This window comes from Thermobia domestica, chromosome 7 (assembly GCF_964235325.1).
Source record: "Thermobia domestica chromosome 7, izTheDome1.hap1.1, whole genome shotgun sequence".
In the NCBI taxonomy this organism is placed as follows: domain Eukaryota; kingdom Metazoa; phylum Arthropoda; class Insecta; order Zygentoma; family Lepismatidae; genus Thermobia; species Thermobia domestica.
In genome coordinates, this window is record NC_137460.1 from 50,036,753 (window position 1) to 50,059,957 (window position 23,205).

General features: G+C 35.7%; 1 protein-coding gene across 5 annotated transcripts in view; it reads left to right on the forward strand.

The window, feature by feature from the left end:
* LOC145690075 (uncharacterized) overlaps positions 1 to 23,205 on the forward strand; it is a 307,925-nt gene that overhangs the window by 27,503 nt on the left and 257,217 nt on the right. For all 5 annotated transcript variants that reach the window (XM_081764598.1, XM_081764599.1, XM_081764600.1 and 2 more), the window contains exon 2: positions 22,119 to 22,173. In XM_081764598.1, the coding sequence (XP_081620724.1) occupies positions 22,141 to 22,173 (33 nt within the window). In that variant the 5' untranslated portion in view covers positions 22,119 to 22,140. The remainder of the gene's footprint in view (positions 1 to 22,118; positions 22,174 to 23,205) is intronic.

The window sequence follows — 23,205 nt, forward strand, 5'->3', positions numbered from 1 at the left end:
AGCATTAAAGTGGTTTGGGTTCCAGCTTAAACTGCCTAGATCCACGTCTCATTGAGCGTCGGTGCCGAAAAGGGACACTACACTTCAATAAATACCCCCCTCCCCAAATAGATACATATTTTATGATTTCTGTCTGCCTTTTCTACATATTACTTTGTTCACAAGTTCTAAGTTAGAAGTATTAAAAATACGTGATTAGTTATTCGTGTTTGGGATATTCATTCTTTATTGGCAAGACTGCTGACAGTACAACCTTCTGCATTTTTGCATTTTTCTTGTCAGAACGAGGGAAAATAGAACTGCAATTTGCTAATTAAATATTACTGAAATTACATATATGTATATTTTATATATAATTTTCTTTTTTTAAGACAAATTTATTTAAGTTTAAAAGTAAAACGGGTGGTAAAAAGTTGTTTCATTAGTACTCGTCTCAAAAGTTTAACTTCTGTAACTAGTGAAGCGTGTTGCCATCTATACTTAAAAACAATGTTTCTTAAAAGGTAAGAATTATTTAAGAGAATTATTTTAATCGCAAATGTAAGTTACGGGTTTTGAAGCGAGGTTTTAAAAAGTAAATTTATTTACAGTTGGATTGGATTTAGGGAGGTATTCGCACCAGAAGGTACCGAATCTCACGCTATGACCACAAGCCAGCAGAGTCCAACTCATTTTATGGGAAATCCTGGAAAACCAGGAGGCTAAATTGCAACCCTCCATTCCTCGGTTACGTTTACAGTTCCGTGCTGAAGTACCACGTACACTACCGGATCTAGTGAGTGGCATGTGTTATTCGGCCGTTTGAAAGGCGAGACAAACCTCTCCTTCCCCTGTAGGTCCGGCAAAGTTCAACTCATTTCTGGGAAGGGCTTGGCTATCTCAGACGTTCTGAGGTATCACATATACTTTCAGACCCAACGGCATGTATTATTCGCCCATTTCGGAGATGGGACAAACCTCTCCTTCCCTGATAGGAAATACGTCTGTCTACCACAGCACTCTAAAAGGGAAAGTAATGCATCACATGAAGGCGATTTAGAGCCTCCAAGCGCAAGGAAACCTCAAACCACGAAGCCAGACGTCGGGGACCAACCATCCTTTTGGGGTTAAGTTTACAGCAACATTAAACTGATGAACCATTCGAAGCAAATGTAAGTGCTGCTCAGGCCCGTATCCAGGGGGGGTCTAGGGGGTCGCCCCCTAAATTTTTGCTGACCCCCTAAAATTTTCACGGTAGGCTTGCAAATGAACTATAATATGGTGCTGAACTATCATATGGATGGATCGGGCCCCCCCTAACTTCAGCCGAGCCCCCCCCTACATTTTTGGGCTGGCTACGGGCCTGGTATTACAATATAAAGCAGTGGTTTCCAACCTTATTTACCTCACAAACTACAACTGCCACTTCAAAGCCGCTACTCTCACGCGCTGCAGATAATTATCTGTAGTGTTGCCATCAAGTTAAAAAAATATATATCTTTCTACCAAGAGCTTTTACGAAGATATGCAATTTTAAAAAATGAAATGAAATCTTTGAGTTTTACGTCCCACGGTTATGCCTGTTAGGCTAAAGGAGACGGTGATGATGAGTAATGAATAAAATGGTGGAATTAACTTTTTGAGTGATTCTTGTAAACAAAAATAGATAAAAAGAACGACGATGTCAAAAAATGTATTCTATAAGATGTTTTGCTAAATTGTTAGTCAAAATAAAAATTAATGAAAACATTGAGAACAATATAAAATACTTCTTATTGAAAGTATAAGGATCACACAGCGAAACTTGTAGTATAGAAGATTGATCCGTCTCTGTCCAATTTTGACGTCTCACCTACCTTAAGAAAAACTACGGAACCACTATCGGTTGCCCTGGATGTAAGCACCATGTGTTTTGGCAATAGCCTTACACCGTAACTTCCATTGTACGAGGCTCCGTTGAAGTACAGGAACGGGAATCTTGATCGACTCCTATTGGCAGGCTTTCCAGAGGCCACGGACAGTGGTGACGACGAGATGTATGTAAGCAGTGGCGAAGCGTAATCCTACAAGCTGGGTAGATTTGATAAACTATTCTTCCCATTTTGCTCCACTACAAATATTTCAGTGTAGTTCATATTTTCTTCTGTCTGGGATTTGCAGGGGAAATTTCCTCCTCACTTGCGGTTTTCATTTCCTGCATATTTGAAAATGGAGGGAGAGAAAAAGAAAGTACATTCTTACAGTTAGCTGTCAAATTTCTTGGATAAGCGTTTGTTACTTGCATCTCTCACTTTGAAGTAAGTACAATACTGCATTTAATTTATGCATCACGTAATAATAACTTCAATAGAAATGTTAGTGCCCAGAAGGAACTTCATTTTAATCAACGCAAGATATTTAATACTATATTCTATGCAGTGGCATATTTAAGGAGGTGGCTTCAGGGCTTAAGAATTCACCGACATTTTATCGTAATTCTTTATTGTTTTATATATATATTGCAAAATTTTGACATTTCTAGAAATAAAGTTAGAAAAAACCCTCGCAATAAAATCGTAAATACATCACTGATTCTATGAAATGATAAACTCAACTAAAATTACAAATATTATTATTTTTTTCCTGTACGGTAGCATTTGGTAAATTCATACATACGTTTAGTGTATCAGACTTTAACATTTTACAAGCTACTATGGACCAAGCTTTATGCAGGAGGAAAAATATAGCTACTCAGAATAACTCCTGAGAGTATACACCTAAATTAAACAAGTTATCACTAATATAAATACTTAATTCTACACAGAAACGTCTTATTTAATGTTAAGTAAATCATGTAATAACGTATAAGCATTGAAAAATGCTTTCAACGCTAAAACTAAACTTCCAGAGGCGAGCCGTCGCAGCTTTCCAACAATGGGTTCAATCGCCAGCGATAATAGCTTCGCTCCCTGACTAGCATAGTCCGTAAGCCTGTCTAGCGAGCTGGTGAGGCTCAGACGGAAGGGTCTCCAAGTGTTTCCAACCTACTATTTTTTTTACCAAAAAAAAAGAAATTTTGAAGTATTGACTTCATTTTATAAGAAATCAAAGATAAAGAAAATATACGAGTAGGCCCGGCCTCAGAGCCTCATAGTACGCTTCCCTACTGCATGTAAGTGCTATTTTCAATAGGCCAAACCAGCAAAAGTCCATGAAACTGGCATTAGGTGACTTCACTGGTATGTCCTAGAAGGGAATAACCTGGATGCGAAAGTCTAGTGCACTCTGTTGTAGAAATATCTGTGTAGAATGGGATGAATGTGATGATGCTTTATTCATATTCACACGAACTTCATTTATTGCATTTCTATACAAACGGGGCAGATCTTCTGTATAAATTCGTGTGAGGATATGTGCTGATAAAATGCGGAGTTGGTTTTGCAGTTTTCAGGCAATGCCAAAATCTTTATCTTGCCTTCATCAGTACCCCGCGAATAACCAGAAATCCCTTCGAAAAACTTACTTTGCACTGACTAATGAAGTCAGGATGGGTTTTTGCGTCCCCCGGTGTCTACATTACGGCTCGGATTTTGCCACAATCTTATAGATAAATCCATGCTTCATTGAGTGTGGCAACAAACTTTCAATTTTCCCCGGCTAGATAGCGTTCGTAGAGTCACCTGCAGTGGATATTTCTCATCCTCCGATGAGCCGCAGTAAAAACACGTCTAATACTTCTAAACACCATCCGGAGTTTTAATTTGCTATGTAGGTTGCGGTTCACAATTGATCGTGCTACATGCAATCGTGTTGCCATCACACATTGTGTAGGAGGCCATGTCTTGCAGGGCCATTCGGCGCAACTTTCGAGCTACAGGTGGAGTCTACGCAGTACACGGTATCTTTCTACTTCCTTTGTTGAGTGAACGAGGAGCTGGAATGTCGTGATGTTTATGTCGATTAATTATATTCTTGATGGTCATTGACCCCGATGCACATTTTCTCTACACTGTTTTTGAATCTGTGTCACGTAAACATTTGCGTTGTAAAGTGCTATTACATAGCCTTCCCCAAATCGGTCCACTGTGGGAGCCATGATGCACACACCCACACATTGCAAATTTGGTGCGTTAGTAGACGCATTTGGCTTTCTCCTGCCGTTTGAATCATTCGAATCTGTCGATTCTGTGAGGATGAGGTGAAGGTATAAAATTGGTCATTTACAGATGGATCAATCTTCTGTATTAGTCCATCCGTTATTACTCTTATTTACATGCTCAATGTGAATAGCATTATCATGCGTCGTCAGTTGCACCAGAATTTTAACATTAATTTAGTTTAGGAACGTGAAACAAAGCTGCCAAGTATTTATCTGAGATCACCAGTAAATTCATACTTCTGAACGATTCTCCCAATCCTCTCTACCATCTGTATGTATCATGTCTTTCCCATGATGTAACGATTTTCTCAATCTTGTTAACCATCTGTATGCATCGTGTCTTTCCTATTATGTAACGATACTGTCAATCATCTCAACCATCTGTTTGTATCGTGTCTTTCCTATTGTACAACGATTCTCCCAATCCTCTCTACCGTATATATATCATGTCCTTCCCATAATGTAACGATTTTCTCAATCTTCTCAACCATCTGTATGTATCGTGCCTTTCGTATGATGTAACGATACTGTCAATCTTCCCAACCATCTGTATGTATCATGTCTTTCCCATGATGTAGCGATTTTCTCAATCTTCTCAACCATCTGCATGTATCATGTCTTCCCCATGATGTAACGATTCTCTCAATCCTCTCAACCATCTGTATGTATCGTGTCTTTCCTATGATGTAATGATTGTCGAACTATTTACATGTATCGTGTCTATCCTATGATGTAACGATTCTGTCAATCTTCTCAATTATCTGTATGTATCGTGTCTTTCCTATGGTGTGACGATTCTGTCAATCTTCTCAACCATCTGTATGTATCATGTTTTTCCTATGATGTAACGATTTTCTCAATCTTCTCAATCATCTGTATGTATCGTGTCTTTCCTATGGTACAAAGATTGTCTCAATCCTCTCAACCATCTGTATGCATCGTGTCTTTCCTATAATGTAACGATTTTCTCAATCATCTGTATGTATCATGTCTTTCCTATAATGTAACGATTTTCTCAATCTTCTTAATCATCTGTATGTATCATGTCTTTCCTATAATGTAACGATTTTCTCAATGTTCTCAATCATCTGTATGCATCGTGTCTTTCCTATGATGTAACGATTTTCTCAATCTTCTCAATCATCTGTATGTATCATGTCTTTCCTATGATGTAACGATTTTCTCAATCTTCTCAACCATCTGTATGTATCGTGTCTTTCCTATAATGTAACGATTTTCTCAATCTTCTCAATCATCTGTATGTATCATGTCTTTCCTATGATGTAACGATTTTCTCAATCTTCTCAACCATCTGTATGTATCGTGTCTTTCCTATAATGCAACGATTTTCTCAATCTTCTTAATCATCTGTATGTATCAGGTCTTTCCTATAATGTAACGATTTTCTCAATCTTCTCAATCATCTGTATGCATCGTGTCTTTCCTATAATGCAACGATTTTCTCAATCTTCTCAATCATCTGTATGTATCATGTCTTTCCTATGATGTAACGATTTTCTCAATCTTCTCAATCATCTGTATGCATCGTGTCTTTCCTATAATGCAACGATTTTCTCAATCTTCTTAATCATCTGTATGTATCATGTCTTTCCTATAATGTAACGATTTTCTCAATCTCTTCAATCATCTGTATGCATCGTGTCTTTCCTATAATGTAACGATTTTCTCAATCTTCTCAATCATCTGTATGTATCATGTCTTTCCTATGATGTAACGATTTTCTCAATCTTCTCAACCATCTGTATGTATCGTGTCTTCCCTATGATGTAACTATTCTCTCAATCCTCTCAACCATCTGTATGTATCGTGTCTTTCCTATGATGTAATGATGCTCCAACCATTTGTATGTATCGTGTCTTCCCCATGATCTTTCTAGGCTAAGTTCTATTCTCATAAAAACTCACGTTCGTGCTTTCTGCTTCCGACTTGAAGCAGGATATGAAATCTTGGACCGTCTGACGAGATCTACCGAACAATGCACTTATCTTATTATTTATCTGCATTTATTTATGCATTATGTAAACTATCAAATGACATTAGGCTGGACCCACTGCGACTGTCAGATCTTCCGATTTGGAGACTAACGCCATCTCATGAGCAGAAGGCTAACTACATTTGAAACTACGCGATATTTTGTTGCAGTTTTACCTGGAAATATTGTCAACTAACTAACTCTATGGCTTATGGAACCCGAAGGTTCAATGCCGTGTCTGCGAGATCCATCTTAATATTGTCCTCCCATCTGCGCTTAGGTCTTCCTAATGGTCGTTTTCTGATTAGTCTTCTAGTCAAGACTTTGAAAGCGTTTCTACTTTCTTCTATCCTTGCTATATGACCTGCCAACCTAAGACCTCCTAGACTTGATGACCCTAACAATGTTTGGTAAACCGTATATATATTACGTAGTTCCTCGGTATAAAGTTTCCGCCATTCCCCATTCCCGTTCCTCTTGGGTCCGAATATTCGTCTCAGGATTTTGTTCTGAAATACTTTCAGTCTATGTTCTTCTTTCAGATTAAGCGACCATGGTCCGCAACCAAATAGAACAACAGGCATGATTATCGTTTTATATATTTTAAGCTTCATATTCCTCGACAGAATTCGCGACGACAAGAGATTTTGAACTGAATAACAGCAGGAATTCCTTGCTTTTAGTCGACATTTAATTTCTTCGTGAATATGATTTTGTTATCTATAGTTTTAAAAAAGCATTTTGCATTTTAATAATTTGATATTTATTGCGCATTTGTTAACGCCGTGTTTCGTAGGAAGGTCCATTTTAATAAAGAGTTAGTGCTACCTTTAGTTTAGGTTAATGGAAAAATGAAAAAAAGAAGAAAAATAACACTTCAAAAGCGCACTAAAAACAAAGAATAAAAACTTTTAAAAAAAGATGCAAATCGACTTCAAAAAGAGGCACTAAAAGGCAGAAAATAATAAAATCGCTAGATAGTAGACAATAATAATAATAATATAGCTCTTAAAGTCAGAAAATAATGTATTACAGTTATCTACGCGTATAAATATTTTTGAAGTCGTGCCAAGTCGAACAAATTAATCAATGCCTAATTTAAAATTATTTCGATTGTAATTTTATGAGGCATTAAGACGTTTGGCTTGGCCGACTTAAAAAAAACTTATAGATAATACCATAAAATTATTTTCTGATTTAAGCACTTTATTATTAATATTGCCTGCTTTTTTTAGAGTTTTCATTATTTGCTGGAATTTAATGCCTTTTTGAAGTCGGTTCGTCTTTCTTAAAGAAGTTGTACATATATTAGGGATGGCCATTTCCGGAAAAAGAGTTTTCCGGTTTCCGGAAATCACATTTTCCGTTTTTCCGGAAAATTTTCCATCTTCCGATTTTCCGGAAAATTTTCGTTTCCGTTTTTCCAGAAAATTTTCCGTTTTCGTTTTTCCGGAAAATTTTCCGTCTTCCGATTTTCCGGAAAATTTTCCGTTTCCGTTTTTCCGGAAAATTTTCCGTCTTTCCTTTCTAATTTTCCAGTTTCCGGAAGAATTATATTCCGTTTTCCCTGAAAATGTGGTCATCCCTAGTCTGTAGGAAGTTTAACCTTTTTAAGAGTTCTGGTATATTTATATACCATGGCGTACTATCGTCTTTGACCGCTTATTTAGGTTCTATAATAGGCATTTAAGCCGGGATTTTTTTTTTTTTAATTTTTCAAGTCAAGGATGGACCAAAGAACACCGCAGATGCGTTTTGGAACCGATGGTCAACTTGGCGGCGCCAAGTGGTGCGAAGGGACGTGACTTTTTTTCTTAAGGCAAATTTCAAAACTTTTTCACGCCTTTAGTTTTCAAGATATCAGATTGAAACTTGCATAAGGATTGTGTGTACCTTTGGGTATTTATCATTTTTTTTTAAGATCCCTACGTGAAACCGGGGACGGGCCCGAGGGGCGCAAGTGTTACGAATGGGTGATTTTTTCAGAAAAATTCCGTTTTTTTCGATTTTTCCGGTTAAGGTTTATGATACCGACACGTGGTACCGTTGGTAAGTATGCTCTATCGTGAGAAAAACGAGGTATGAACCATGATCCTACGATAAATAGTAAGGAAGCAGTAGCTCTTTGAGTGAAAGTCTAAAATTTTGGATATCCTTAAAGGGTTAAACTTCTTGCAATCTGACGTCTTTGTTACATTTCTATCTGATAATTCATTGTTAAGAGCTCTTCTTTGTTCTATCAATCTCTCAAGCATTTCATGTATGCTGTTCCACCGAGTTTTAACTTGCTGTATAAGGAAATGTACTTCCAATCCTAATAACCTTTACTGTTTTTCCAGTTCTGACGTTGCCAACGTACTATATTTAAAGTGGAAAACAATCCGACTAACAACACTTAACATTTTCTCGATTTACTCTATTGCAAGACCCTTATTTATAGAGAGTTGTAGGGTCTGAGCAAAACAACATATGAATGCATACGGAAGTTCTCGTACCGCACTTGTGATATTACTAGCATTGTCATAGACAATTGCATGTATTTTATCTAAAATGTTCCACTACTCTGCAACATGTGCTAAGTGCTGAGTTAGGTTTACCCTTGTGTGCCTCACTTCTATTTCAATTATTTGAAGGACTGAACTTATTGAACTTAGATGGAAGCATATAGTGGGTTGTGATTGTAATATAATTTCCGCAGCCTGCGAAGTCCAGCTATCTGTTGTCAAATCAATCGATTCCGCAGCCAAACTTCTCCTTAGAAAACAAGGCCTCAATACGGCGAGTCACAGTTTGCCTGGATGGTGAGTGGTAACTTAGTTCTACTTCATTCATAAATTCAAGAAACCGAGGCTCTTGCGGAAGAACAAGGTTTAGGGTCTCTGAGATAAGACAGAATTCTTTTCTGTTTCTTACGTACTACTATGTTCTCTTATTTGTAAAACATTTTTCCTGGGATCTTTCTGTTACTTTAGATGCATTTGAGCGTGCGCCAGGTGAAGCGATAATCTGAGATATAGAGGTAGCAGCACCTAGATTATCATCTACGTTTATCAAATAATAATAATAATAATAAAACACTTTGCATTAGGAGTTCATAATTTAGTAACAAAACATGAATGTAGAATAATAAGTAGAGCAGCCCACATTATGCTTTATTTTTTTTTTTCAAATTATGCTTTATTATGCTTTATTATTAATTTCAATCATTGTTTTACATTAATCGTGTATAACGTATAATATTTACTATACATTAAATATTCTAAATATCTTGATCTATTTATTAATATTTTATGCAACCAGTTTCTTTCATATTTAATGAACTTTCTACCTAATGCACTGTAAAGAGAGGCTTTACTCGAGTCAGTTTTTTTTTTTTCTTTAATCACTTGTGTGCGCCTTAGAGGTGCATATATACATAAAGGGAAAGTAAAAGATGCCACCAAAAAGTACAGAAAATGCTCAACTTCAAGAGATACATATAACAATATAGTGTGGAGTTCTTGTGTACTATTCATTGTTGGTGGAAGTTTTCTTCTTTTTGTCCTTTATTCTTTTCTCCACGTCAAAAGATTAGACCAAAAAGTTTACAGAAATAAAAATAAGCTTTTCATTGTTGCATTGTTATGTTCTCAATGATTTTGCATTGTAAATATTGTTTCTTAAAGAGATTTTTTAAAGAATTGTGCTATATCTTTTAAATTATGCTTTATGCTTTATGCTTTATTTTCTAAAATTATGCTTTTAAAATTAGTTTCTTCTGGACCCTTAGACAGCCACAACCATGTTCAAGGTACCAACCATATGTGCAAATAGCTATTATGCTTTTTTTATGTTTTGTATGCTTTTGGGTTGCTCTAATAATAATTAAAACTTTCAAATGCATACGGAAACATAGATAATAAGTCAGCATTGAGAACTGAATTGATGTATCGATGACTAGGTGTAATCGTCCTTCAGTTTAAGAGAAATTAGCGGAAAAAGTTACGAAGAGAATTATGTGGAATAGATCATTATATGAATAGCTGGCGCTAGTTTCAAGTAGTGTTACATACTATGGTATTTATAGTCAATAGTACCGGTATTTGGAATTCGCGACGCTTATAGTTGCAAGATGGTAACACTAGGGTAAAGCGTAAAATTGAATTACATCAGTAGAATTGAATTTATCTTAGGGTTAAAAAGTCTATGGCACAGGTCGGATGTAATTGAGTAATAAACTTACAGAAAAAAAACAGTCGGGACGATAGGGAGCTTGAATCGAACATCGGCCTTCTAAATGTTAATCCGATGTTGTAACGCCTGAACTCAGTTGGAATACGTAGTGTACTCCCGCCAATACTCCTGCATGCGGATTTTATAGAATCTAGGGCGCCGATTTCTTTGTAACTTTGGGGATCCATTCAGATGCAGAAGGTATATATGAGGGTTTTAAGACAAACTGAATTCAAATTGTGCAAAATATTGTATATTTATAAATAGAATGCGGGGTCCACATGAACTTTGAGGGGGCTGCCCCCGGCCCCCCAGGATCTGTGACTTTGATAGATCACCGTGGTCACGATAAACAATGAAGAAATGGTTGGAATATAAACATACCAGTTGTATTAATAACACACTGCCAGCTCTCTTTACTGCGAGAGTTCTGCCCTCAGGTACACGCATAATCGGGGATTCCCCGAAACACACGCATGATGGGAATTTCCCGGTGCAAACGAATGATCTGCAAGCCCTCACGCAAAAAAAAAAAAAAAAAAAAAAAAGTACATGATTAAGCAAGTGTAGAAATAGATGTAGGAGGGAGGAATGTTTCGTCGCTGATTTACTCGACCTTTTCTCTCCTATCCACTGTTAAGTTTGAGTTGCGTTTCTATAGCACTAGATGGTGAAGAGCATTGCCTCATTTACACGTTGTTTTCGCGTAGCATTTTTCGTTATATTTCTTAATGTAAGACGACCAATGTCACTATTCCAAGTGAACATTTTCATTTTCCGGAAAATTTTCCGTTTTGAATTTTCCGGTTTCCGGAAAAAATATTTTCCGTTTTCCGTTTTTCCGGAAAATGTGGCCATCCCTAATATATATATAAATCAGCGTGTTAAGCGGTACCTCATCTCAGTTTGCTACACAAAATCCTAGAAACGCGATGCAAATGAAAAATTGTATGGCAGAATGCGATGCATCTATGATTATAGTTTATTACCGAAGTAATAAACTATGATCATATTTATGCAACAGAAAACAGTCAATCATTGTCTATTTTTCATGTCAGAACGAGTCTCTTTCGATCTTCATGGAGTTGATGAATTCCCTGGAAAACGCGACGTTTCCTTTACGTATCTGTAAGGTTCTTAACAACATGGTCTACGTACTACTGAAAAGTGTCCGTGGAACTGACAACAGAGACCTTATTGGTTTTGACACTTTTTTTCTATTTGTAAAGCAAGTGGCTTAATAGGCTCTCGAAACTAGGGATGGGTAAAACCGGTTTCTAGAAAATCTGAAAAACCGACATTTCGGTTTTCTAAGAAACCGGTTCGGTTTTATCATCGAAATCGGTTTCGGTTTTCTCCAAGAACCGGTTCGTTTTTTCACCGAAACTGGTTTCGGTGAAAACTTTTGGAAAGCACATAGAACTATTTCTGTGGAAACGGAATCGGTTTCTGGAGAACAACGAAACACTATTCTGGTCAGAAATAGAACCAATTTTGGGAAAAAACCGGAACCGGTTTTGAAGAAAACCGGTTTCGGTGAAAACCCGGTTTTCTGAAAACTCAAACCGGTTTCGGTTTTCCTAAAAACCGAAAAACCTGTTTTTGTGTCCACCACTACTCGAAACCCAAGACCGAGTGTACTTTTCGGAAACTAGATTACTATCTAAAACACGGAATTTGTTCCGTCTTTATACTTTTTTTTTCGGTTGTTTCATAGTAATTAGTCCAGAAAAGTGATTCGTTTTGCATTAAAGTGCATTAAAATGACGGAAACAAAAATTAGTTTTTAGTTTAAAACGCTTTTTTCTAAAAAAAAAAAAAAAAAAAAAAAAAAAAAACTAACTGGATTCTAGTAGCAATTAGTACAGTATAAGTTAGGAAATTAACGTGTGTGTGTGTGAAATTAAGCTGTTTTGTTTTCATCGTTAAAATGAAGATTTACTTCATGGACTTCCATCATTTTAACTTCCCGTTTCTTGAAGTCATTACGGATTCAAAAATTAATAACATGCTTCATGGACATATTCAAAACAAGCTACCAGCTTAGAGAAATTCTAGAATAACAAAGTTATATTTTAAAAATATAATTGTTATGAATTTTTCGCTACTTCGCTTTTCATTACCATACTGGTTTGTGATACAGAAAAATGTTTATTATTTCATCTCTATGGAAAATATAAAAGAAATAAATTTATTAATAAATAATAATAATAAAATATTTTTCTTCACTGCCAAAAATGCGATATACAACTTATAAATTTTCATGTAAATTTAAATTTGTTTCGCATTTTGCTACGCAAAAAGAAAAAGCTAAAAAATAAACACCAATATATCGTATATTCTTGTTACTACTACTAGTAGTAACAAAATCGAACGAGCTTGTTACAAATTACTTGCTGGGAGCAAATCACTACTATATTACTAACGCTCAAATTTCCGTTTCTGGTTCGAAGCTATGTTCTTTTTTTTTCCCTTCAATATCTAGAATACTAAGACGATGAACTTTATCTGCAAAATTAATATATATTATCTTTTTTTTTTTTTTTTCGAACTTTATAAGACTTCGTCTTTTGCAATTTTCTGCTCGCACGTATTGCGGTCGTGGTGCTTCTTGAAAAGATATCAGAAAAAGAAAGAAAGAAAAAATGGAGTGGAAATACGAATTTAATCTTGAAAGATACGCTGCTTCCTCTAGAAATACTAGGTCTTCTTTGTTACTTTTATTCGTGTCTTTTTTCTCTTCCGTTTCTCTCTTTCAGTGCCAGAGACATTCCTGGAAAACTGGATTTTTTGAAATACCAGAAGTTGCGTAGCCAGGATCAGAGAGCTTATCATCCGAATATGGAAATATGGTTCCGTGTGGGCCTCCTCCACACCACACCGAACTAACATATACAACCGTACAACGCCAGGTCCTAGAGAAAGCACTTCCTTGCAAATAAATTTTGTTAAGTTATTTTTTTTTTCCTGCTTTCTTCGTTGTTTCTCCTGTCTGCAAGTAACCAGGTTCCAGCCACACATACAGATACAGCTGAAAGAAGTGTGTTGTGTGTGTGTAAGGGGGGGGGGGAGAGAAGGATGATACGCCCCTTCTTCTCTCTGCGACCAATTCAGTCCAGCAGCCTGGAGCCTCCATACACCAAAAACTTGGCACCAGTCCAAATTCCGGGCACGTCCATCGATTCTTTACTCCAGTTACTCCTCCGGGTCGAAAGAAGAGCAGGATTTCCAACTGTCTTCGCAATATTTGGCTTTCATTTTAAAAGTAACCGAGGTTTCTCCAAGACAAAAGCAGAAGTCTACATTTATTCAGGGGAAATTTATCTATTGCATTTTAATCAAGTGCAGGTCATTTTGCCCTCGAAATATCGATATCGAAAGTGGGAATGAATATAGCAAAGTTAGTAAGAAGTCCTATAAGATGACCCATAATTTGATTTCCAAAATTTTAGCACAACACGAATAAAGAATGGCTTTAGTATTAGCATACCTTTCATTTACAAACACCTAAAACTTGTACTAAAAACGTCTAGTTTTGCAGCACTTTTTTTTTTAAATAGACATCAAAATCATAAATGTTCTTGTATGACAGATTTTAGACTACTACGTAGATCGAAGAAGGTTCGCCACTGAATCATGCGATTCTTTCCTTTAGGTTGTGAACAGTGAACAGCTTCTTCGAAAATCATTTTGGCATCTAATAACGAACTCCCATTGTTCCTGTCTCTTCCGTGAAAGAAAATGTGACTTTCTGTTTATTCTATATTTATTGCTTGCTTGAAATTTAGAGTCCCTTTTCAGCACTGAGGCTATGCGAGACATGGACGTACAATTTAAGGTGGAATCCGAACTACCGTTATAATTTCAAATTTCAAGGCTCTCTCACTGGAAATCGAAGCCAGGACCCCGTGCACGAAAGAAGCGTGCGTTAGCAACTCTTCAAACATATTCACAAATAATAGTTTTAAATATATTGTAAAGGTTTTGTTTTAACCCATACGACTTACTATCCAATATAACCTCGTATATATATATATAGTGTTTTAATTACGTAGCTAATACCTTATTCAATGACTACTTTCATCGTGGGTATATGGTTATCATACACGCTTTTGACTCGGGAGAGCCGGTTTTGATTCGAAGTCAGAGTCCATGTGATTCGGATTTACGTTATTTTCTAAACTGTAGACACATTTCTTGTACAACCTCAGTGCTGAAACAGAAGTTAAACTCCAATTAAACCACCTGACAAATATAATGGGATAGCAAGTAAACCACCAGCAATTAAGTCAGTCAATAAAAAGTGCGTAAATTGCTATAACTTTGTCAGTGAAGCGGTCATAAACTGTCATGAGCTAATCAATGAAGAGTACATGAACCGTGATACTCTAGTCAATAGTGCATAAACTGCTAAAGCTAGTCAATGAAGAGTACGTGAACCAGTGTAAACTAGTCAATGAAGAATACACAGAACTGCTATAAGCTAGTCACTGAAGAGTGCATAAAATGCTATAAGCTACTCAATAAAAAGTATTAATTGCTATAAGCTACAAGCTAGTCAGTGAAGAGTACGTAAATTCATGTAAGGTAGCCAATGTAGAGTACATAAACTGCTATAAGGTAGTCAATGAAGACTACATAACCGGCTATAAGCTCAATAAAGAGTTCGTTAATTGCTATAAGCTAGTCAGTGAAAAGTGCATAACTTCCTGTAACTTGGCCAATGAAGAGCACATAAACTGCTATAAGGTAGTCAATGAAGACTACATAACCGGCTATAAGCTAGTCAGTGAAGCCTGTAAGTTAGCCAATGAAGAGTATAAACTGCTATAAAGTAGTTAATGAAGAGTACATAACCCGCTTTAAGCTATCCAACAAAGGGTGTGTAAATTCCTGTAAGCCAATCAATTGAGGGTTCGTAAACTGCTATAAGTTTGTCAGTGAAGATTGCGTAAACTGCTATAAGATAGTCAATTAAGAGTACAAAAATTCTTATAAGCTAACTATTGAAAGCGACTTGTGGACCACACGACGCATTAAAAAAACACCAATTCTTGTATTAACGCATACCTATTAAATACAGTGTGCAGCTACAACGTTCATATTAGTAGTTACATAACCGTAACATTTATGTATGGTTGTAGCAACAAGTTTTCACGACCGTATTGTAATTATTGTTATTATTGTAAACAACAAAATTATCTCTTTCAGGACAATATAAAATGTTATTTTCTGAATCTTAAGATGTAGATTTTTTTTTTTTTTTACTTGATTTGAGCTTAGTGTCTCTTTCAGCAGCGAGGCTTTGTGAGATATGGACTACAGTTTAACGTGGGATTCGAACCACATGAGCTCCGTCCGGGAATCAAACCTCATTCTCCTGCACCAAACACGCGTACGCTAACCGCTTAGCAACACGGGAGCTCTTATTTTAAGATGTTGAATTAATGGTATTTGTTTAGGCTTTTAAAACTCCAACCACCAACTATAAGAGTTCTCTATTCTTTATCACATAATCCGCAAATGTTCCAAGTTTTCAAATTATTTTGCTGTGTATTGGAAGTCAAGTTTTCAGAAAACTGTGCATTGCTGTGCATTGGAAGTCAAAATTGAATCTAATAAGATCTGATCATAAATTAACAACCCATAGATTTGCTTTTACGTTTTATTAGTATTTATGTTTAGGAAATATGATAAAAAGATACAGAATGTACAACTTCTTCCTTATAAATAGACATAGGATTTTTATGCACTTAAAATTCATGAAATGTGCATGCAACTGTGCTGTTAAATATGTTAAAATATGCATTTAATGTACACTAACAATACAATAAAAGAGAACACTTCCAAACATGTAACGAAGTTGTGATAGAAGTTTCGTAAGTGATAGGTGATAGAAATTTCGTAAGTGATAGAAGTGTACTTTCCGTTTCAGAGATTTATTATTATGATATTTACAGTCAGTAACAGATTATGAGATTAAAATGAACACAACAGTATGAGAACGTAATTTCTAGTTTCTCTTTACAACTGTATTTTAGAGTGCATTTACACGAAAATAATTCAAGCCTCACTTTTCTACATGTTTTCATTTATAAAAAATAAGTTTCCTTTTTTATGATTTATTCCTTCTCGTATGATTTATTCCTCCTCTCTTTATAGTATATATCACGAGATGCTTCTCTACATTTTTTGGTGTCAGTTCGAGACTTTTTTTTTTTTTTTTTTTTGCCAGAAAATAACTTGTCAATATCAACAGATTTACGGGACAACATTAAGTTGGAAAATGTGTTGGCCTAACATTGGTTAACTAAAGTTATGTTGGCCAACCAACAGATTGCCGTCACTTGCAAAAATAAAACTTAGAACATGAGTTGGCCGGACGTCGGTTAGCTACAGGTATGTGGGCCAACCAACAATTTGCCTTCGGTTGCAAAAATAATAAAGTTGAGAAATGCGGTGGCCCGACGTTGTTTTAGCTAAAGTTATGTTGGCCAACTAACAATTTGCGGTCAGTTGGAAAAAATAAAGTTGAGAAATGCGTTGGTTCGGCGTTGTTTGGCTAAAGGTATATGGCCAGCCAGCGATTTTGCCATCATTTCCAAAAATGGAGTTGAAAAATTAGTTGGCCGAACGCCGTGTAGCTAAAGCTACGCTGGCCAACCTACAAATTGCTGTCAGTTGTAAAAATAAAGTTGAGAAATGCGTTGGCCCGACATTGTTTACCTAAAGTTATGTTGGCCAATCAACAATTTGCCGTCAATTGCACAAATAAAGTTGAAATATGCGTTTGCTGAACGTTGTTTGGCTAAAAAATATGTTGGCTAGCCAACAATTTTGCCATAATTTGCAAAAATTAAGTTGAAAAATTCATTGGCCCATCATCGTGTAGCTAAAATTACGTTGGCCAACCAACAATTTACCGTCATTTCTCCAATAGTTTCGACATTGCACTCGTGATCGCAGTTTACTTTTATTTCGTAGGGGTTACGTTGGTAATCGAGTTTGGTCGACAAAATGGCGAATTACAACGTAGGACCAACGGTAACAGTTGGTTAGCCTACCGTTTCCCATTGTTTGGACGACTGTGTGTGTTGGTAGAGTAGTAATGTTATCACAGAAATATTTGTTATTGGTTACCTATGGCTGGATTTTTATTTATGGTTGGAAACTCTGACAGATTCGACTACTAGAGTAAAAGAGATCCTGACTCCTGAAGCCAACAGAAACGGAGTTTTTCTTCTTCTTTTCTTTATTTCTAAAGAAAGGAAAAAGACATTCAAAGGGGAGAAAAGTTTGAAAAAGAACCATTCAAAAGGAAAGAAAAAAAAAACAACTTTAAAAACAAGTAGTCTACGAATCACAGTAAGAAGAAAACAACATTAGGCCTAGACGAAAAATAGAAAAATTAAGATCTTTGTTTTCCTCTTCTTTACTTTTTCTGTAAAACAAGAACTTCTTTTAAAAAAAGATATGGAAGGAAACAATTTTAAAGAAGTTCCATCCAACAAACAGTTGAAGGAGTAAACTCTTGCAACTTTCAACCAACCAATCTGTCCTTTCATTAAGTGGTGTTCAGTGATCTGTGATTTTTCTTACCACCTTTCCGTACCCTTGTCCAACAATCGTCGCTTAAAAAAAAAATAAAAAATAAAAAATAAATAAAATAAAAGTCCAGCAAAACCTTTATATAATCTAGGGTTGTGCAAACTGTCGAGATTGTAAAGTAACTTATTATATACAGAATGTACGGAAACAACACCAAACAACTTTGGGAAATAAATCCAAACACGAAAACATGGAAAAAGATTAAGAAGACCAAGGTGGGCGCTATTTTGGAATCATATCCCGCCTAAAATTGGTCGGAACGATAAAATAAAGTCTTACAAGGCAGGGTACCCTTGTGTAACACACCGATTGTGATAAGATTGCACAGACGTATATAAGATCGGAAAAGAAGCAACGCGTATTTTTTTATATCGGCTAGCAAACGCATTGAAAGGGTCAAATAGGGTCATAAAAATGGGGTCAAAATGAGATTATGTGGAACATAACGAGAACAAGAAAAGATATCGGAAAAGATTAAATGTACGAAATACTACCTATAGTCAACGCAAGGCAATAAGGTAGAACACACCCATCCGAAGGAAGCACAACATCCGGAAATGGACCAATCACGTGTACAACATTGTCACAATGTGTTACGGAAATGAGCGAAAAGGGTGGTAAGAAGGAAGAAGAAAAGAAGAAACGAAAACAGAAAATACGTGTTTTTGCTTTGGGTGCATACATAGCCCGTATGCGAAAGAGACGCAGATTCATCTCAATGCACGAAGATGGGAGAACGCGCAGGAAGGATGCAAATGTTTGTATAGACAGCCAGCGAGACAGTATTGCGCAGTGGGTTGCATATATCGCGTAATGGGAACAACGATGGGATGGATATTGGAAACGAAAATGTGTGTAGGCAGTAGTAACACAAAAACAAAAAAGTTATTATTACTGTTATATTGTACGCGTATTTTCGTCGCGTTGTAATGTTGATATTCATGCATGGTACTGATATTGCTGTTGCTATTTATTTTACGTATGTGGACCACCTGCTATTACATTCTACTGTGCTATGCATTTTTGTTCCCATTACGCGATATATGCAACCCACTGCGCAGTACTGTCTCGCTGGCTGTCTATACGAACGACGTTTGCATCCTTTCTGCGTGTTTTCCCATCTTCGTGCATTGAGATGAATCTGCGTCTCTCTCGCATACTTGCGACGTATGCACCCAAAGCAAAAACACATATTTTCTGTTTTCGTTTATTCTTTCTTCTTGCTTCTTACCATCCTTTTCGATCATTTCCATAACACATTGTGACAATGTTGTGCACGTGATTGGTCCATTTCCGGATGTTGTGCTTCCTTCGGATGGGTGTGTTCTACCTCATTGCCTTGCGTTGGCCATGGGTAGTATTTCGTACATTTAATCTTTTCCGATATCTTTTCTTGTTCTCGTTATGTTCTCCACATAATCTCATTTTGACCCCATTTTTATGTCCCTATTTGACCATTTCAATGCGTTTCTTGGCCAATATTAAAAACAATACGTGTCGCTTCTTTTTCGATGTTCTATATGTCTCTGCAATCTTATCACAATCGGCGTGTTACACCAGGGTACCCTGTCTTGTTAGAACAAAATGACGGATGAAGGATCGAGGTATAAGAAATGTGTACCCTTTCCACTTCCTGATCTCTCATTTTCCGTTTTCCAGAAAACATCATGAATTTCCTTTGAGGATACTCTCGCGTCTGACACCTGTTCCACATCTACTGGTAAATTGATGGGAATTTTAGGCACAAAATAATCAACCGAACTTCATCCTACATTTAGTTCTCGAGCTATGATCGTTTATTTTTATCGTTCCGACCAATATTTGGCGAGCTGAAGCTCAGAAATGACGCATTTGTGCACCCATGTTGGTCTTAACGTTTTTCGTGTAAGGATTTATTGTTTAAAGTTTTCCTATTCAAGGAGATTACAGTGTCAATATGTTCAATATGTTCAGTTAGTTGGCGAAACTGTTACACATTTATTATTTTATAAATAAACGTTGCTTTGTTCAGTGAGTGTCTGATGAAGCCAATATTTTCAGTTAGTTGGCGAAACTGTTACACATTTATTATTTTATAAATAAACGTTGCTTTGTTCAGTGAGTGTCTGATGAAGCCAATATGTTCAGTTGGTTGCCGAAACTGTTACACATTTATTATTTTATAAATAAACGTTGCTTTGTTCAGCGAGTGTCTGATGAAGCCAATATGTTCAGTTTGTTGCCGAAACTGTTACACATTTATTATTTTTAAATAAACGTTGCTTTGTTCAGCGAGTGTCTGATGAAGCCAATATGTTCAGTTGGTTGCCGAAACTGTTACACATTTATTATTTTTAATTAAACGTTGTTTTGTTCAGCGAGTGTCTGATGAAGCCAATATATTCAGTTGGTTGGCGAAACTGTTACACATTTATTATTTTATAAATAAACGTTGCTTTGTTCAGTGAGTGTCTGATGAAGCCAATATGTTCAGTTGGTTGCCGAAACTGTTACACATTTATTATTTTATAAATAAACGTTGCTTTGTTCAGTGAGTGTCCGATGAAGCCAATATGTTCAGTTGGTTGCGGAAACTGTTACACATTTATTATTTTTAAATAAACGTTGCTTTGTTCAGCGAGTGTCTGATGAAGCCAATATATTCAGTTGGTTGGCGAAACTGTTACACATTTATTATTTTTAAATAAACGTTACTTTGATCAGCGATTTCTATTTCTAGTTATTTAAGATATTTCTAGTTATTTAAGGTATTTCTAGTTATTTAAGATATTTCTAGTTATTTAAGTTATTTGTAGTTATTTAAGATATTTCTAGTTATTTGAGATATTTCTAGTTATTTAAGATATTTCTAGTTATTTAAGTTATTTCTAGTTATTTAAGATATTTCTAGTTATTTAAGATATTTCTAGTTATTTAAGATATTTCTAGTTATTTAAGTTATTTCTAGTTATTTAAGATATTTTTAGTTATTTAAGATATTTCTAGTTATTTAAGATAGCAAAGCTAGTATGTACCAGTTAATTGTCCAAAGTTGTTTGGTATTGTTTTTGAACACCCTGTGTGTATATTCAGTATAAAGGGTGGATCATTTATCTAGATACGCTGTCATAACTTTTAAAGTAATGAACAAAACACGTTTTGTATTACGCAAATATCGGCAAGGAGATATTCTTTGACATACTCTGTGATACCACAAGGTTAACAGTATTACCAACCCAGTATAAAGTTGTATTTTATAAAATGACACTATGTCAGATTATTACATATTTCAAATTTACATGTAATTTGTTTAAAAAAAAATACACAGTGCCACGCTTGTTAAGCAGTGTTGCTAACTAAAGACGCTACAGTTCCATAAACATCCAAATTTTGGTTCCCTTTACAGCAGTAATAAAATAAATAAGACAGACAGGACAATGCAGATTCAACGCAATTTATACCGCAATTGATACTACTTGTCCTTTCTGACAGCTTATTGCGCGCAACAATTCAAGGTATGTGAAAAAAATTGTAAAATGTGATATATATTGCATAAAATGGTAACTATTGCAACGATTGCAATAATTGAATCCGCGATAATCGAGATAAACAATGCAAGTGAGATGGATTGTCATTGCCAAGGATTTTTTTATTAAAATCTAATAATTGCATTTTACATATAAGGTAAAAGGAAATGGGGGGAAATAAGAAAGATCTTAAACATGTTAAGTAAAAAATAAAGGTTCGTTTAGAAAAAAAAAAAAAACATGATTATTCTTTAATCTTTATTTGCAATATATAAAGAGTCTATGAGGAAATATAAATAACCACCTCGTACTTTAGGCAAAGGTAGGCAGTTACTAGTAAATGGTAAGCAGTCACCATCAGATAAAAACGAAGCTCTATATGGATAATAGAAACTCCAAGTAAATACAATTGTGGTTGCGCGCATATAATAGCCTACATCTCGTAACTGCGCTAATTCGAATATGGAGCGCAATAATTGGAAATTTTGGTATCAAATTATAATATTATTATAATTATTAACCACGATAAATCCAGATTCGTGATGATTAAGGTAATCCTGCAATAATAACAATAAAAGATGCGTTAATAGTTCCAGTAACTTTAAACATCTTATTTGTTAATACTTATATAAATATATAACTCGAAGTAATTTAACATATATTATTTTTTTTACCTTTACAGGAGGAGCGAATTTTTGGGATGTATGTCCTTTGCAGTAAAGAATGTTGTTAAGAAGGTAAGTAACTACAGTTTTTGCAAGCCAGATCCTCTTACTTCCGAATTGATATCGATATTGAAGTGAAAATGTAATTACAGTGAAAAGTGAAGTAGGTTTTGTAAGAAAATCGACCTTTCGTTGCTGTAGGTCGATCTTCTTGAGTTATCATGTCACAATTGCTTAAGAGTCTTCATCCCGGCGAAATTAAAATACCGCTAATTTTACAGTAATTATGTGATATTTTCAAATAGATAAAAGATAATCGAAATGTGGAACAAGAGCGCCCTAGACAATATTATTTTACATGAGAAACCGTTATCACGACTCACTTATCTGCTTTCGATTTCGAGCCATTTTGAAAATCGGCATTTATTTTCGCGTTTCTAAACAGCTGAAAACGGAAAGCCACTAGGTGACTTGTAATAACGGTACCTCACGCAAAATAATATTGTCTAGGGCGCTCTTGTTCCATATGTCAATTATCTTTTATCTATTTGAAGATATCACATAATTACTGTAAAATTAGCGGTATTTTAATTTCGCCGAGATGAATACTTAAAACATTCTGTGCAGCTTGTAACTATGTTGACCGTAACGATGCTTGCTAATTATGATGATGTGTTCTCGAAACACACTGAATTGTAGTGTTCAATTTTGTGAACTGAACCAATAATATCGAAATTAGCGCCTTGTGTCTCTTTGCTTAGCGTACCTGCCTTTGGTGCTAATGACTCAGGTTTTGATTTCCGGTAGGAGTTTACGTGGCTTTTGAATGCCAAATAAGCTGTAGGTTATCGTCTCATATAATAAGATCAGTTCTGAAACGAACACTAAAATTCCGGTACAACTAAGGATATGTCCAAATGTATTTTGAGCCTCTTCCAGAACCACGTCACATTATGGTTTTCAGATTCCGTGAACAAGTATGATTCTCGAAGCATACCGAATTACAGTTTTCGGTTTCGTGAACAAATATGATTAAATCAAACTGTATTTCGGTTCTCTTTCGGAAGCACGCAGAGTTATGGCTTTCGGTTCCGTGAACAAATA